The 17221-nt window shown below is 38.0% G+C and overlaps 1 protein-coding gene across 1 annotated transcript in view; it reads left to right on the top strand.

The window, feature by feature from the left end:
• Positions 1 to 17221, top strand: part of TOMM70 (translocase of outer mitochondrial membrane 70) — a 38394-nt gene that overhangs the window by 2134 nt on the left and 19039 nt on the right. The window contains exons 2-4 of the mRNA XM_002758864.7: positions 12348 to 12521; positions 12978 to 13104; positions 14523 to 14632. Of these exons, the coding sequence (XP_002758910.1) occupies positions 12348 to 12521; positions 12978 to 13104; positions 14523 to 14632 (411 nt within the window). The remainder of the gene's footprint in view (positions 1 to 12347; positions 12522 to 12977; positions 13105 to 14522; positions 14633 to 17221) is intronic.

Raw genomic sequence — 17221 nt, 5'->3', positions numbered from 1 at the left:
TCTCTTCTGTTTCTTCCAGTACTAAAAATTGATAATTTTGATTATGATCATCCATAATAGCTACTGCTACTATTAAAAGCAGTTATCAAGAAGATTCTTTGAATTAATTATCACGTGTGTTACATCTTTTTCAGATGTATGAAATTCTCCAGTCATTGGGCCGGGCGCGGTGGCTCACGCCTGTAATCCCAGCACTTTGGGAGGCCGAGGCGGGTGGATCACGAGGTCAAGAGATCGAGACCATCCTGGTCAACATGGTGAAACCCCGTCTCTACAAAAAATACGAAAAATTAGCTGGGCACGGTGGTGCATACCTGTAGTCCCAGCTACTCAGGAGGCTGAGGCAGGAGAATTGCCTGAACCTAGTAGGCGGAGGTTGCCGTGAGCCGAGATCGTGCTGTTGCACTCCAGCCTGGGTAATGAGCGAAACTCCGTCTCAAAAAAAAGAAAAGGAAAAAGAAATTCTCCAGTCGTTTTTTATTTCACTTGTTAATTTAGTTTTAATCATGGAAGAATAGTGGATAAAATAAAGATACATAAAACTTCTCAGTTCTATAAACATTAAAAATAAAGATAGTTTCTATATATGAAACTCCATTTTTTTGTTGAGATGGAGTTTCACTCTCGTTCAGGCTAGAGTGCAGTGGCACAATCTCACCTCACTTCAGTCTCTGCCTTCTGGGTTCGAGCAATTTTCCTGCCTCAGTCTCCTGAGTAGCTGAGATTACAGGTGCCCACCACCATGCCCGGCTAATTCTTGCATTTTTGGTAGAGTCGGGGGTTTCACTGTGTTGACCAGGCTGGTCTCAAACCCCTGACCTCAGGTGATCCACCCGCCTTAGCCTCCCAAAGTGCTAGGATTACAGGCATGAGCCACCGCACCAGGCCAAAACTAGATTTTAACATTTCATTATAGTTTCAACCACCCCACCTCATCCCAGGGGTTCTGTACCATTGGTATTTGGTAAAGCTTAGCCAAATCCTTTTCAGATTTTAGGTTTCCTTAATTCCTCTTTTCTGCTTTTCCACATTGTCTGGATCAACACTGATGATTTTTTAATTTCATGATATTTCATAGTTTTTGTTTTACAAATAACGTTTTATTCACCTGACTGCTGTTAAAAATTAGAATTTTTTTTTTAGATGGAGTAATGCTCTGTCGCCAGGCTGTAGTGCAGCGGCGCGATCTTGGCTCACTGCAACCACCATCTCCCAGTTTCAAGATGTTCTCTTGCCTTAGCCTTCCGAGTAGCTGAGACTGCAGGGACACACCACTACGCCCAGCTAATTTTTGTATTTTTAGTAGAGACGGGGTTTCACCATGTAGGCCAGGATGGTCTCAATCTCTTGACCTCGTGATCTGCCTGCCTCGGCGTCCCAAAGTGCTGGAATTATAGGCATGAGCCACCATGCCCGGCCAAAAATTGGAATTTAAGATTGGATTCTTTGTGCAACTTGAACTGCTTTAAAATGATTTGTTGTTGATCATAAATAAAATTGGGCAAAACACTTGTGCATACCATTGTTCATCTTGTGGAATTTGTAGGCTTACACTTGTAATCTTTGAATTACTGGATTGTTCTTTAGTAAAGCACCAATTTTTTTGAGACGGAGCCTTGCTCTGTTGCCTAGGCTGGAATTCAGTGGCGTGATCTTGGCTCACTATAACCTCCACCTCCCAGGTTCTAGCTGATTTCTCCTGCCTTGGCCTCCCAAGTAGCTAGAACTACAGGCATGCACCACCATGCCCAGCTAATTTTTTGTATTTTTATTAGAGACAGGGTTTCACCGTGTTGGCTAGGATGGTCTTGATCTCCTGACCTCATGATCTGCCCACCTCAGCCTCCCAAAGTGCTGGTATTACAGGTGTGAGCCACAGCACCGGGCCTTGATTTTTTTAAATGGAAATTTGTATCTTAACTGTTGGTAACCAGTAAATATTGAAAGACTATTTTTGTCTTCTTTTAATAGTCTAGTCCTTAGAGTTATTATTAAACCATCTAAGTGTAATTGATCACTAATTTTAATTTCTTATCTGTGGTTGGAGAAATTGCTGTACATTTAAATAGCACTTCTAAATTGACAACCTCAGTGGGTTTCACTGATATCTGGAAGCATTTGCTTTAACTGATGGAAAACCTGGCAGAGTCCTGATGTCCTAAACTGTTCTTTCTCCACCTGAGCAATAGCTATAATTTTTAAGGGAATGAATAAATAGACAAATACTGTTTCTTTAGGGTTTGATATCAGCAAGTAGAATGGAAAATCTGTTTTTGTCTTTTGTCTTACGTTTACTTTAATGTAAAATGATCTGATAGAATTACTGGGCTTCTGTTCTATTGGATTTGAGATTTTCCTGTATAATTAGAGAGTACATTTACCTTTTTTCTGGGCTGGCAAAAACTTGTAAAGCAAGTGCAGCAGATATTCATAGTTGTTTTAATTCATGGGAACATTAGAGTATCACTGAAGAAAAGCATTTAGTCCCAGTTGATAGTGCCTAAAACTGAGGTACTTACAATATTATATTCCATTTTGAACCATTATTATAAAATCTACCATGATGTGCCATTTTGATTCAGTAATTTTTTTAAACTTGAAGAATTAATTTTTTTTAATTGTAAGACTTTTTAAAAGATCATATCATCCATAGGGCTTCTCAATCTGTGGGCCTGAGTCATCACAAGGGACCACTGCACGTATATTCCAAGCATGATATCCTATCTGTACCAATATCCCAGACACTTCTTTTTCAAACATCCTGTGATTTTTTTTAAATGCACTTATTTAAAAGCATTATTGACTTCATAGTAATTTTTTGTTCAGTTCTTATTTAATCTGATGATTAAAAAATGCATTCATTCTTGTATTCACATTTAATATGACAGAGGTTATCCCACGTGAAATGGTTAGAAACCAATAATCTAAACCAGCTTACTACAGTAGAAGGAAGGGGAAGATGTGCCTACACATTTTAGGAAAGCATCAAGGACTGCATAATCTGTTGTTATTGGTCATTTTATTTGAAGTGAAATCATTCTCTTCCCCCAATTGATCTGTTTTGAGTCATTAAAAAAAACAGTCAGGGTTAACAATGGCATGCCTCTCTAAATTTAGTTAACACCTGTCAGTCTTTATCTTAACCCTTGGCAATATTTCACATTGTGCTCTAAATATTGCAACTTTTCCTATTGCTTCTGAGGTACTGAATTTTCCTGATTAAAAATAAGAAAATCCTGATACCACCCTCACTGATTATTAGTCTCCTTATCACAACACAGAGGTCATTTCAGAAACTTCAGAGACAAGTTTCTGAAATTGCTCTCTACCTAAGCACACCACTATGTGATTTTATAACACCCTGGACTTTTCGCTTTTGTAGCACTTACCACATGGTACTAGAATTGCTCATTCCTGTTTCCTACTATGCTCTTGAATCTGTGAAGTCTGAGTGGCTCTATCTTGTTCACCATTGTATTTTCAGAACCCAGTGTAAGTGCATAGCAGGTGTTGAATGAATGAAATTTTACTTTTTGACTAATAATTAAGGGTTCCTTTGATATCCATAAGTTTATATTATGTGTTTGTGTGTTTGTATGTATAAATCTCACAGGTGGTATATTTTTTCAGATTTTCCAGCCTTTCATTTTTGTTTACCAGTTAATGCTGGATTCCATGTAAATCTTTTTTTTTTTTAGTTGGAGTCTTACTCTGTCACCCAGGCTGGAATGCAGTGGCACAATCTCCGCCTCCTGGGTTCAAGGTATTCTCTTGCCTCAGCCTCCCAAGTACCTGGGATTACAAGTGCTTGCCACTATGCCTGTCTAATTTTTGTATTTTTAGTAGAGACAAGGTTTCACCATGTTGGCCAGTCTGGTCTTGAACTACTGACCTGAAGCAATCCACCTGCCTCTCGCTCCAAAAGTACTAGGATTACAGGTGTGAGCCTCCGTGCCCAGCCCTGTGTAAATCTTAAACCTCATTTGGGCATACTTTTTGTAAATCAGTTGATTTTTTTATGACCTATAACCATCATCCTGCAGAAGCAGTCATTGTACAAGTATATTCTTCCTAGGTAAAGAGTTATTATAATTTAGTAGGTGGGGTTGGTTGTAGATTTTTAAAATTTCAAGACATGAGATGCGACTTCTTCATTATCTTAGATTTTCTTCTTTATCAGGTTTGAATATTTATTATCTTAGGCATTGTTATCCTAGGTTTTATTTATACGAAAGTAACAATTGGTTGGCTGGGTGCAGTGGCTCACGCCTGTAATCCCAGCCTGTAATCCCAGCGCTTTGGGAGGCTGAGGCAGGCAGATCACCTGAGGTCAGAAATTCAAGACTGTCCTGGCCAACATGGTGAAACCCCATCTCTACAAAATACAAAAATTAGCGGGCCATGATGACAGGTGCCTATAATCCCCAGCCAATCAGAAATTGAGTGGGGAACAATCCCTTGAACCCGAAAGGTGGGAAAAAAAAAAAAAAAAAACGTAACAATTGGTAAGTTCTGAAACATTGTTTCTCATACAGTTAGTGTTCCAGAGTTATTTAGGTTGCAATGAGCTGAGGTCATGCCATTGCACTCCAGCCTGAGCAACAGAGTGGAAAACAAAAACAAAGCTAAAAAACAGAAAGTAACAATAAGTATAAGAATTGAAACATTGTTTCTCATACAGTAAGTGTTCCAGAATTATTTGCTACTTCTGTAAAGCTGTGATTCAAATATAATATGTGCTTTTTGAATTTGAGAAATTTAAGAGAATAAAATCATTTTAAAAGAAATATCAAACCACCTCAGGTATATTTCAACTGGGTATAAGTGTGTCATGGTGACAAATTAATACCCATTTTATTTTCTCACACAGACTTTGATGTGCCTATTTCTAGCTCATTTTCTTTCACAATGACTACATGTGATCATCAGGTTAATATTTTACAAATGCTGAAAATTTACAAGAGTTTTCTTATTGCCAGATGTATATCATTGGTAGGTTTTTGCAATGTAGTCATTCAGTCATGTCACAGGACTTGTTTTTAGAGGCTGGTGCTTTTTTGATTTTTTGAGCTTTTATGTGTGGGCTAATCCTTTTAGTGTTATTTTGCTATCCTGGAGTACTTTCCTGACTGTCTTCTCTTAGTCATTTTAATTCAGAGCAGATTCTCATGAGTAGCCTTCACTGACTATCTTATGCAAAACCTAATTTTCTTACTTTGTATTCTACTAGATTTACCTGGATTTGACCTTAATATTGTAGCTTTCATTTCAAAATGTAACCTGTTTTCTAGAGTAGATTTGGTGTCATCAAGAGCTTAGGGGCATGTTCCTAGGTTCTGCCTTGTTTGACAAGTCTCAGTACACTGAAGAGAGAAAATACATATTCATTATTTTTTTAATTTATATATATATATAGCTTTGGGGGTACAAGTGGTTTTTGGTCACATGGATGAATTGTATAGTGGTAAAGTCTGAGACTTTAGTGCACGCATCACCCAAGTGTATGTTGTACCCACTATGTAGTTGTTTTTTTTTTGTAATCATTCACATGCTCTGCCAACCCCCGCCCCGAGTCTCCATAGTTTATTATATCCCTCTGTATGCCTTTCCTTTTCGTACCTGTAGCTGAGCTCCCACTTTTAAAAGAAAACATATGGTATTTGGTTTCCCATTCCTGAGTTACTTCACTTAGAATAATGGCCTCTAGTTCCATCTAAGTTGCTGTAAGACATTGTTTCATTTTTGTTTGTTTTAATGGCTGAGTAGTATTTCATGTGTATGTATACCACACTTTATCCACTTATTGATCAGTGGGCACTTAGATTGGTTCCTTTTTTTTGGGGGGGGGGTGGAGATTTGCTCTTGTTGCCCAGGCTAGGGTGCAATGATGCAATCTCAGCTCACCGCAACCTCCACCTTCCAGGTTCAAGTGATTCTCCTGCCTCACCCTCCCGAGTAGCAAGTAGCTGGGATTATGGGCAGGTGTCATCACACTGGGCTAATTTTGTATTTTTAGTAGAGATGGGGTTTCTCCATGTTGCCCAGGCTAGTCTCAAAACTCCTGACCTCAGGTGATCCACCCACCTCAGCCTCCCAAAGTGCTGGGATTATAGACATGAGCCACTGCACCCAGGCAGTTCCATATCTTTACAATGGTAAACTGTGCTGCAATAAACATATACGTGCAGGTGTCTTTTTGATGTAATGACTTCTTTTCCTTTAGGTAGATACCCAGTAGTGGAATTGCTGGATTGAATAGTAGATCTACACCTAGTAGTGGAATTGCTGAATCTAATGGTAGATGTATTTTAGTTCTTTAAGAAATCTCCAGGGTGGGCACCAGGGCTCATGCCTGTAATCCCAGCACTTTGGGAGGCCTAAGTGGGTGGATCACCTAAGGTCAGAAGTTCGAGACCAACCTGGCCAATATGGTGAAACCCCATTCCTACTAAAAGTACAAAAATTAGCTGGGTGTGGTGCTGTGTGCCTGTAATCCTAGCTACTCAGAAGGCTGAGGCAGGAGAATGGCTTGAACCTGGGAGACAGAGGTTGCAGTGAGCTGAGATCGTGCCACTGCCCTCCAGCCTGGGCAACAGAGCGAGATGCTGCCTCAAAAAAAAAAAAAAAAAAAAAAAAAATCTCCATACTATTAGAAAAGATACAGTGTTTCTCAGTGTTTTCTTAGGTGTATTACCCAAAGTATTTACTTTTGATCTTGTGTCTCACTTGAATAATGTTGGATTTATGTGTATGTGTATATGTAGTTGCTACCTTTTACTAATAATTTTCTGCTTGTCAGCTAAAAAATTTACCAACTACCTAATATACAGTCATGCATCACTTAACAGTAGAGACGTGTCCCAAGAAATGCATCATTAGTTGATTTCATCGAGTATACTGACACAAACCTAGATGGTACAGCCTACTACACACCTACACTGTATGGCATAACCTTTTGATCCTACGCTACAAACCTGTACTGCATTTTATTGTGTTGAGTACTGTGGGCAGTTGTAACACAATGGTAAATATTTGTGTACCTACATATAGGAAAGGTACATTGAAAATACAGTATAAAAGATAAAAGATGGTACACTTGTATACCATGGGCACTTAACCATGGAGCTTGTCAGATGGGAAGCTGCACTGGGTCAGTGGGTGAGGGAATGTGAAGACGTTACTGAATGCTACTGTAGTATACTGTTTAAACACTGTACCCTTAGGCTACACTAAGTTTGTAAAATATTTGTCTTAAACAATAAATTAACATTAGCTTACTGTAACTTTTTTACTTTCTGAAATTTATATATTTTTAACTTTTTACTTTTTCGTGATAACACTTAGCTTAGTGTACAGCTACTTGGAAGGCTGTGGCAGCAGAATTGCTTAAGTTCACAAATTTGATGCCAGCCTGGACGAATAGGGAGACTGTCTTTTTAAAAAAAGAAACCACGCTTAGCTTCAAACACAAGCACATTGTACAGCTTCACAAAAATATTTTTTTTTCTTTTTATCCCTATTCTGTAACCTTTTTCTTATTAAAAAAAATTTTTTTTTAACTTTTAAGCTTTTTTGTTAAAAACTGAGACACAGACACCTTAGCCTAGGCTAGATGTCTCAGAATTATCAAGGTCAGAATCATCAGTATCCCTGTCCTCCTCCACATCTTGCCCCACTGGGAGATTCTCAAGGGAATTAAATGAATAGAGCTATCATTTCTTACGATAAGAAACCTTCTTCTGGAATAGCTCTTGGAGGACCTGCCTTGAGGCTATTTTATAGTTAACTTAAAAAAGGAATATGGGAACATAACAATAAAAGTATGCTATACTTTTATTATTTTCGTATATTCCTTTTTTAAGTTAAGTTTTTACGTATATGCTATACTTTTATTGTTAGGAAATACATAAAGCAGTAACATAGTTGTTTATTGTCATTCTCAATTTTTTGTTTTCTGAGATGGCATCTCCTGTTGCCCAGGCTGGAGTGACACCATCTTGGCTCACTAGAACCTCCAACTCCCAGGTTCAAGTGATTCTCCTGCCTCTGCCTCCTGATAGCTGGGATTACAGGCACTCACCGCCACACCTGCCTAATTTTTTTCTATTTATAGTAGAGATGGGGTTTCACCTTGTTGGTCAGCTGGTGTCAAACTCCTGACCTCAAATAATCCACCCGCCTCAGCCTCCCAAAGTGCTGGGATTACAAGCATGAGCCACTGCACCTGGCCTCAATATATGCTGTTCTTGTATACAAGTGTAGTAGGTTTGTTTACACCACCAGCACCACAAACACATGAGTAATGCATTACAATGGCTGTGACATCACTAGGTAATAGGAATTTTTCAGCTCCATTATAATCTTACGGGACCACCATTGTATATTGAGTCTGTCATTGACTAAAACATTGTTTTGTGGCATATAACTGTACATTTTCATAATGGAATTTTAGTGTTTTGATCAGTAATAGTTCTTTTGCAAGACTGACGGTTGTTTGTTTCCTACACTGGTCTCTAATATGGTCTTTCAGGATAAAGACTACACTGTTGGTTATTGTATGGTAGAATCACATCAAGTAAAATAAATTCAATTATACTTGCTTGGCAAAAAGAAAAAAAAATTATGCTGATGATTGTTTGTCTTTAACTTTAATGACCTTATGCCTTGGAGCCAGTAGTACATGAGACAATGATACTTGAGTGTGTTTCCTTTGGTTCTCTCTGTCCTTTTTTTTTTTTTTTTTTTATGGAGTCATACTCTGTCTGCCAGGCTGGAGTGCAGTGGCGTGAACTCCGCTCACTGCACCCTCTGCCTCCCGGGTTCAAGTGATACTCCTCCTCAGCCTCCCAAGTAGCTGGGACTACAGGTGCCCGCCACCACTCCTGGCTAATTTTTCTGTTTTTGTAGAGATGGAGTTTCACCAGCTTGGCCAGGCTGGTCTCAAACTCCTGACCTCAGGTAATCCACCTGCCTCAGCCAAACTGCTGGAATTACAGGCATGAGCCACCGTCTAGCCAATTGAGTTTATTTTAAACCTTTATTAGATACATGAAGATTCATGATTATTGGGTCTTTGTGGCAGATTCTACCTTTTATCAGTAAAACTGTCCAGACATCATCTGATACTTTTGAATGGTATTTTGTCTGATACTGCCTTTTTAAAATTTTTATTTTTTAATACTCACCTTCCACAACTTTTACATTCCTTTTTTTAAGAAATTGTTTGGCCTTATTATGTCATTTTGTTTTACATCATGCCTTATAGCCAGCATGTAGTTATTTTTGGTTTTAAACAATTTGAAAATCTTTTAACGCAGGGATCTAAATTACTCACAGTTATTGTTATTATTGACATGTTTAGTGATTACTGCCATATTTACTCTACATTTTTGTTTTTTATTTTACCTTCCTTTCTGCCTTTTGATGTATTGGTCATTTCCCTATTTGAGGGGTTATTTTTAGTGGTAAGGAAGCTGTATGTTTCTATTTCTGTTCTTGTGTTCAGCCTCAAATACTGGTTTGGCTAGGTATAAGACTTTAGTTACAAATAATCTTGCTTTAGAACTTGGAAATTGTTAATTGGTTTTTAGTACCAAATGTTGGTGACAGCCTGGCACTGGAGTGTTTTTCTTCCTAGCTTACGATTTTTGTTGTGAAATTTCACCATAATATATCCAAAAATGCATGTCATTTTTCTTCAAGAATTTCTCTGATTCCTTAGATTTTTTTTTTTTCCTATTCCTTTCCTTTTAGAACTCCAGATAGGCAAATGATGGAACTTCTGGAATAATACTTCATGGCATTTAATTTCTCCAAACTTCCCACCTCCCTATTCTCTGTTTCCACAGCAGTCTGTCAGGTTTCCTCCATTCTCTACTTGCTAATGTGTTCCTCAGCTATGTCTGTTTTAATATATGCCAATCTGTTGAATTAGTTGTAATAATCTTTTTTCATTTTCAAGACTTCTAATTGGTGCTCTTTAAAAGCAACCATTTTCGGCCAGGCGCGGTGGCTCAAGCCTGTAATCCCAGCACTTTGGGAGGCCAAGGCGGGTGGATCACGAGGCCAAGAGATCGAGACCATCCTGGTCAACATGGTGAAACCCTGTCTCTACTAAAAATACAAAAAATTAGCTGGGCATGGTGGCGCATGCCTGTAATCCCAGCTACTCAGGAGGCTGAGGCAGGAGAATTGCCTGAACCCAGTAGGCGGAGGTTGCAGTGAGCCGAGATCGTGCCATTGCACTCCAGCCTGGGTAACAAGAGCGAAACTCCATCTCAAAAAAAAGCAACCATTTTTTAATGACAACAAGATAGCCTCTGATTTTTTTTTTTTTAACTAAAATTTTTTGTTTGCTTGGTTTATCCTGCTTTCTCAGATACTACTTTTCTATTTGAGTTAGGGGGCCTCTTTTTTTATATGTTGGCTTTCCTTTATTGTTAGTAATTCTGTTTTGTGTGCTCTCTTGAAAGACAGAGGTGAGGTATGCCCTGTCATTGTCACTTATGTCTTTTAAGATTCTGGTCTTAGCCAGGCACAGTGACTCACACCTGTAATCCCCGTGCTTTGGTAGGCCAATGAGGATGGATCATGAGGTCAAGAGCTTGAGAGATCAAGACCATTCTGGCCAACATGGTGAAACCCCATCTTTACTAAAAATACAAAAACTAGCTGGGTGTGATGGCATGTGCCTGTAGTCCAAGCTGCCCAGGTGGCTGAGGCTGGAGAATCCATTGAATCTGGGACGTGGAGGTTGCAGTGAGCCGATATCACGTCACTGCACTCTAGCCTGGTGACAGTGAGACTCTGTCTCAAAAAAAAAAAAAAAAAAAAAGTTTGTTCTCAGTGTCTCTGTATGTTGTCCAGGCTAGTCTCAAACTCCTGAGCTCAAGCGATTCTCCTGCCTCAGCATCCCAAGTATCTGAGACTACAGGTGTGTGCCATGGTACCTGGCCACTTGTCTCTCGAGTACAGAAGATCCCCACTCCTGAATGACACAGCCCTACTCTGATGTGATTTCTGCTTCCTCTGGTGGAGTGGGAGGATTGTTGATGTTGTCTCAAATGCAAATTTTCTAGAAATCACCCTGAGGATTGCTCCCCAGAGCCCACAACTACATAAGGGATTCCTAGTTTTGCTTTATTGTGGGTGTTTCTCTGTCAGTACTGCAACAGTCTCTGTTATTCCTGGCACATATTCATAGTCCTGAAACATATGTATCCTTGAAATTTAACTTATGTTTCAAAGCTGTTGGGAGATAATTAAGTCTGCTGAGAAATGGAAGATTTTAAGTTCATCTGTTAATTTATATGTGCTTGTCTTGGTTCCTTTCATCCTCCTACATCAGTTTTAAAATATGCATTCTTGTTGACACTAGCTAGCTTAAAGTAGCTATGTAATATTCTGAACTTAAATAGATCTCCCTAGAAATCCTTTGCACAATAAATCTTTTAAAAACCTTAAAGTGCTACAGCCTTTTTGGAAAAGTCTGAGTGTTTTTTGAAATTAAAAATATATAATCCTCCATCCTGGGCAACATGGCAAAACCCCATCTCTACTAAAAATAATAAAGTTAGCCAGGTGTGTTGATAACCCTAGCTACTTGGGAGGCTGAGGCAGGAGAATCACTTGAACCCAGGAGGTGGAGGTAGCAGCGAGCCAAGATTGTGCCACTGTACTCCAACTTGGGCGACAGAGAGAGAGAGACCCTGTCTAAATTAAAACACACACACACACACCTTTTATCCTGGCATGGTGGTGTGTACCTGTAATCTCATCTGCCTGGAACATGGAGGTAGGGGGATTGCTTGAGCCCAGGAATTTGTGAGTAGCCTGGGCAATATAGCAAGACATCTTGTGCTTTTTTTTTTTTTTTTTTTTTTTGTAAGACCAGAGTCTCACTCTCTCACCTAGGCTGGAGGGCAGTGGTGTGATGTCAGCTCACCTCAGCCTCTGCCCCTGGGTTAAGCAATTCTCATGCCTCAGCTACCCAAGTAGCTGGGACTATAGGCATGTGCCACCATACACAGCTATTTTTTGTATTTTTAGTAGAGAGGGGGTTCCACCATGTTGGCCAGCCTGGTCTCAAACTCCTGGCCTCAAGTGATCCACCCACCTCAGCCTCCCAAAGTGCTGGGATTATAGGCATGAGCCACCACACCTGGCCAAGATACGCTTTTTGACTCAACAATCCTACTAGTAGGAATCTATTTCATGAAGATATTGGTATGAAGCAACTTACATTGTAAACAGCCATTCTGTCCTGCTGTTATCAGTTTATTGTTTAATTATTGTGGTCTGAGTCTGAATGTTGATTAGTGTTTGATAATTGTTTTCTCTCATTTCAGAACTCTCTTGATAGAGCCCAAGCAGCCAAGAACAAAGGCAATAAGTATTTTAAAGCTGGAAAATATGAACAAGCTATTCAGTGCTATACTGAGGCTATTAGCTTGTGCCCTACAGAGAAGAATGTTGACCTTTCTACATTTTATCAAAACAGAGCTGCTGCCTTTGAACAGTTGGTGTGTACCCTAGGTTGTTTCTTCTGTTGCATTTGTATCTTTTTATTTGCTTGAAGTTTCAGTTAATGCTACTCAAATAAACCTAATATAGTTTTTGGAAGTTGTTTCAAAATTATGGGATATTGTTTTTATTTCCATTAATTGCAAAACTTAAGAATAAATTCTGTAGTTTTGCTGACTACAGATAAACGCCAAAGTTAAGTATATTTCAGATTTTATAAAATTAGATAGTATAGAAAATTAAAGTTTCTGGTGACCCTAGTCTCCTCAACAGTTTGAGGCTATTTCTTTAACTTTTTGATATTTATATGAGTTTTGTAATATATGGCAGATATTAACTCTTTGTATTAGGAACACTTTTTTAATTTTAGGACTTTTAGCCTACTACATTTAAACTGATTTCTATTGAACAGTGCTTCCTTTAGTGTGACTTTTTAAAAATACTTTCAATTACAGCAAAAATGGAAAGAGGTGGCACAAGATTGTACAAAGGCTGTTGAACTTAATCCCAAATATGTGAAAGCTCTCTTTAGACGTGCAAAAGCCCATGAGAAGCTAGACAATAAGAAGGAATGTTTAGAAGGTGAGGGTAATTTTGTGTTTACCTATGAAAATTGCTTGAGATTTTGTAGTCATTGGTAAATGTATATGAAACTGCCTTCTGAGTACAAGAATCAGTTTTTTTTTTTTTTTTTGAATCAGTTGTTTTTCAAAGGTGCACTCTTTTGCAATTAAGACTTTGTCTTCTAGTGTAAATTAAGATTGCTGATATTTAAGTATTGTCTTGTTCTCAACTGTGGAATTAAATGAGTATTAAGATTTGGAGTTTATATACTACACATTTTAAACTTAGCAACTAATGAGTGTTAGTATAATTCTCTGAATAAGGAATTCAGAAAAGATGTTTTAGCAAGTGATAGTGTTTCTAAGATTCTACATATTTCACTTAATATGTATAAATATGTGAAATAGCTTTGAGATAAATCATTAAGAAACATCGTTTTTGGCCCTTGGTGTTTTCAAACATTATTTAATACCCAATTGGAAATTACTGTTTTATACCTAATTTACACCTAATTGGAAATGATGTAGATTGGTACAAAGCATCAAAATGATTTTGACATTCTCAGGAAATGCCATAAATATTCTGTGGCCTCTGAATGCCCATATATTTGCTTCCAAAGCTGCAATTAGAGTATACCCCTGGCCTTTAAAATACATTCTTCTAGGTGATATGAAACAAAACCAAAGTATAATTTTCTATAGTCTAAAAGTTCTTCCCACTTCATATTTAAGTCTACTTTAAAAGCATCAGTAAGATTTAGCTATTATTATTCTTATTTTTAAAAATTACATTATATTTTAAAAGGAAAAAGCCCCTTTCTAAAAAAAATTTAAAAAGTGTGGAATACCAATGTGAGGATGTTTTAGAAGGGATGGTCATTGTTTGAGTGCTTTGAATGAAAGGTTGAGAGGTTAAGGAACTGTTTATCTTTTTAATTTCAAACCACTGCATGCATCTTGAGCTGTGACATAACCAGATAAAAATGGTATTGGGGCAGATTTGAGAGCTTTGTGGGAAGATGGCTTTGGAGACAAGGAATAACTCTGAGGCCTATAAAAACACCAGGCATGAGAGAGCCACACTATTTTGATATGCCTTAGAGTTGTTAGCCAGAAGAGAATTCCTGGATTCCTTGTTTTCTTTGCTATATATAGAATGTTAGAGTGGTGAGGAACATCAGAAATCATGCAGCATAGCCCCTTTAATTTCACAGGTAAGGAAAGCAGACCCCAGAGAAGAGGAGTGACTTTCTGAGCTTTCAGTTTGGTCATAGAGAATATAAAAGTAGGTGTTAAGAATCAATTAATTGGAAATGAAACCGTCCCATTAGGCCAGAAATTCAGTTTGGCTTTCTGTAGTTACATTGTACCCATTTGATGCTGCTGACCGTCTTTGCAATAATTTTATATTTACTTGTGTGTTTTTCATCATTCTAGATGTCACTGCTGTGTGTATATTAGAAGGGTTCCAAAATCAACAAAGCATGCTGTTAGCCGATAAAGTTCTTAAACTCCTTGGAAAAGAGAAAGCCAAAGAAAAATATAAGGTAAACTGATCTGAGTTGGGGAATACAGGGAGTACTCTGTAGGGTATTTTCTATTTTATGCTGTTTAAGCTTAGGCATAGTGGTAATGGCAACAACTGAAATTAGAACTGTTACATTTCTTCTTCCTATTATCTTTGGTTTTTATGACTTGTCCTTTTTCTTTTTCTTTTTTTTTTTTTTTGTGGGACGGAGTCTCGCTCTGTTGCCCAGGATGGAGTACAGTGGCACGGTCTTGGCTCACTGCAATCTTTGCCTCCTGGGTTCAAGCAATTTTCCTGCCTCAGCCTCCTAAGTAGCTGGGATTACAGCACCTGCCACCACGCCCGGCTAATTTTTTGTGTTTTTAGTTGAGGTGGGTTTTCATCATGTTGCTCAGACTGGTCTCAAACTCCTACTCCTGACCTCATGATCCACCTGCCTCGGCCTCCCAAAGTGCTGGGATTACAGGTGTGAGCCACGGCACTTGGCCTGGCTTGTCCTTTTTCAGTAAGAATATATGCTCTGTCCAGTACTGTACTTGGAGAATATTGGAATTCATCTGTATTAGGGGTTGCCACACTATGGCCCATAGGCCAATTCTAGTCTGCTGCCTGTTTTTTACAAATAATGCTCAGTCACATGTTGTTGTTTTCAGCTGCCTTTTAGATACAGCAGCAGAGTTGAGTGGTAGTGACAGACTGTATAGACTGCAAAGCCTGAAATAATTGCTATCTGGCCTTTTACAGAAAGATACTTGCTACCTTCTATATTATTAAAGTTTTTAAAGGTATACCGTGTAAGTGAGCATTAGTCTTAGGCTATTATTAACAGGTAGTTTACTTCAACAAACCTGTAATAAAGCTTTATGTTTGGTATTTTGGAGGGATGGGTTCAAAGACATAGCCCTTGCCCTTACGGAATTAAAATGTAGTAAAAGAAAGACTGACTGTTACTTTGTATAAAAAACATGCTGTAATTAAGTGCTTAAGGGGAGATGTAAGTAAGGAGAGTACCATAGGCATCACTAAACATCACTGGAGAGTCACTGCTAAATCTCACTAATAATGAGATAATTGTTCCTTTTTCCTTTAATAATAACTTGTTTTTTTTTTTTTCTTGAATTGATTTTAGTAATCTGTGTGTATTTTTAATTTTACATCTGAATGTTTGGTGAGTGAAACCGTTAAAATGGGTTTCTTCACTGCAGGACTTAATCTACTAAGGCGTGTCGTGAATCTCTAAGAGGGGTATAACTGCAGTGGTTCCCAGTCTCTCTCTCTCTCTCTCTCTCTTTTTTTCTCTGTCACCCAGGTTGGAGTGCAGTGGTACAAGCTTGCTCACTGCAACTTCTGCCTTCTAGGTTCAAGCAATTCTCGTGCCTCAGCCTCCCAAATAGCTGGGACTACAGGCATGTACCACTACACCTGGCTAGTACTTTGTACTTTAGTAGAGATGGAGTTTCATTTTTACTCAGGCTGGTCTCGAACTCCTAAATTCAGGTAGTCCACTTACCTCAGCCTCCCAAGTGCTAGAATTACAGGCATGAGCCACCATGCCCGGCCCCAGTCTCTTTAAACTATGAATTTTTTTTCTCTTGAGCATCTCATAAGACTGGTGTTTCTCAAAATCACTTTGGAAAACACCATAGTACAGTCCATAAATTGAGCCTCGAAGGAACCTGGTTTCCTTGTACATAGTGTGGAGTAATTAGACTAGTTGGATTGCAAGATGGTAAGAAAATATAAAATACTGTATATTTGCATAGGTTACAGATCAGTTTCCACATTTTTTAATCTGTTTGTATGTTACTTTGTGAATCACAAAATACCTTCCATATTGTTTTGATTATTTTTATAACAACCCTATAAGATAAATAAGGCAAGTATTTCAATTTCCATTTTTAGAGATGAGAACACTGATACTAGAAGTTTAATGACATGCAAAGTATCACATGGCTAATAAGTGGCAGAACTAGAATCTGTATACTGTTCCTTTGATACTTAAGTCCATTACTTTTAACAGTTTATTTTCATTTTAAATTTATAACCCTGTATGGAAGGTAGGAAGGTGATAGCTTCATTTCTAAGCTGAAATAGGAAACTAAAAAACATTAATGATTTATGTAGCTTCAGGTAAGTGCTGTTTAAATTTCTATTTAAGCTTTTCCCCTAAAATGGTAAATGATTGCCACTGTGTATTTCTTCTTAGACTGTATTTAGTAAAATACTAAAGTTAGGCATATTTATCACTTGATTAGGTGACCATTTGACTTAAAATATTTATTTTATTATCCTAAATTAAAACAAAATGAATCTCTCCCCAGAGAGTGCCCACAGATCAATATGGGTTTTCTTTTAGGCTTCCGTTTTAGTTCTTTCTATCCCACTTTCATCTATCCTAGATTAGATAATTTACTTACAAAGCCAATTTCTTTTTTTTCTTCCTTCAAATATGAAGACATTACCAAAGTAACAGTAGTGTTATTTCTTATACATAAAATTAAAAATTCCATGTTTCCATTAAACCCTTTAGGCTGAATTTTGTAGATAAAGGATTTAAAATACATTATGAGAGCCTTTTGGGTGTGTTATTCCCACTTTATTTAAAACT

The sequence above is a fragment of the Callithrix jacchus genome, chromosome 15 (assembly GCF_049354715.1).
Source record: "Callithrix jacchus isolate 240 chromosome 15, calJac240_pri, whole genome shotgun sequence".
NCBI lineage: Eukaryota > Metazoa > Chordata > Mammalia > Primates > Cebidae > Callithrix > Callithrix jacchus.
Note: the sequence above shows the minus strand (reverse complement) of the source record. Positions and strands in the feature narration are given on the sequence as shown.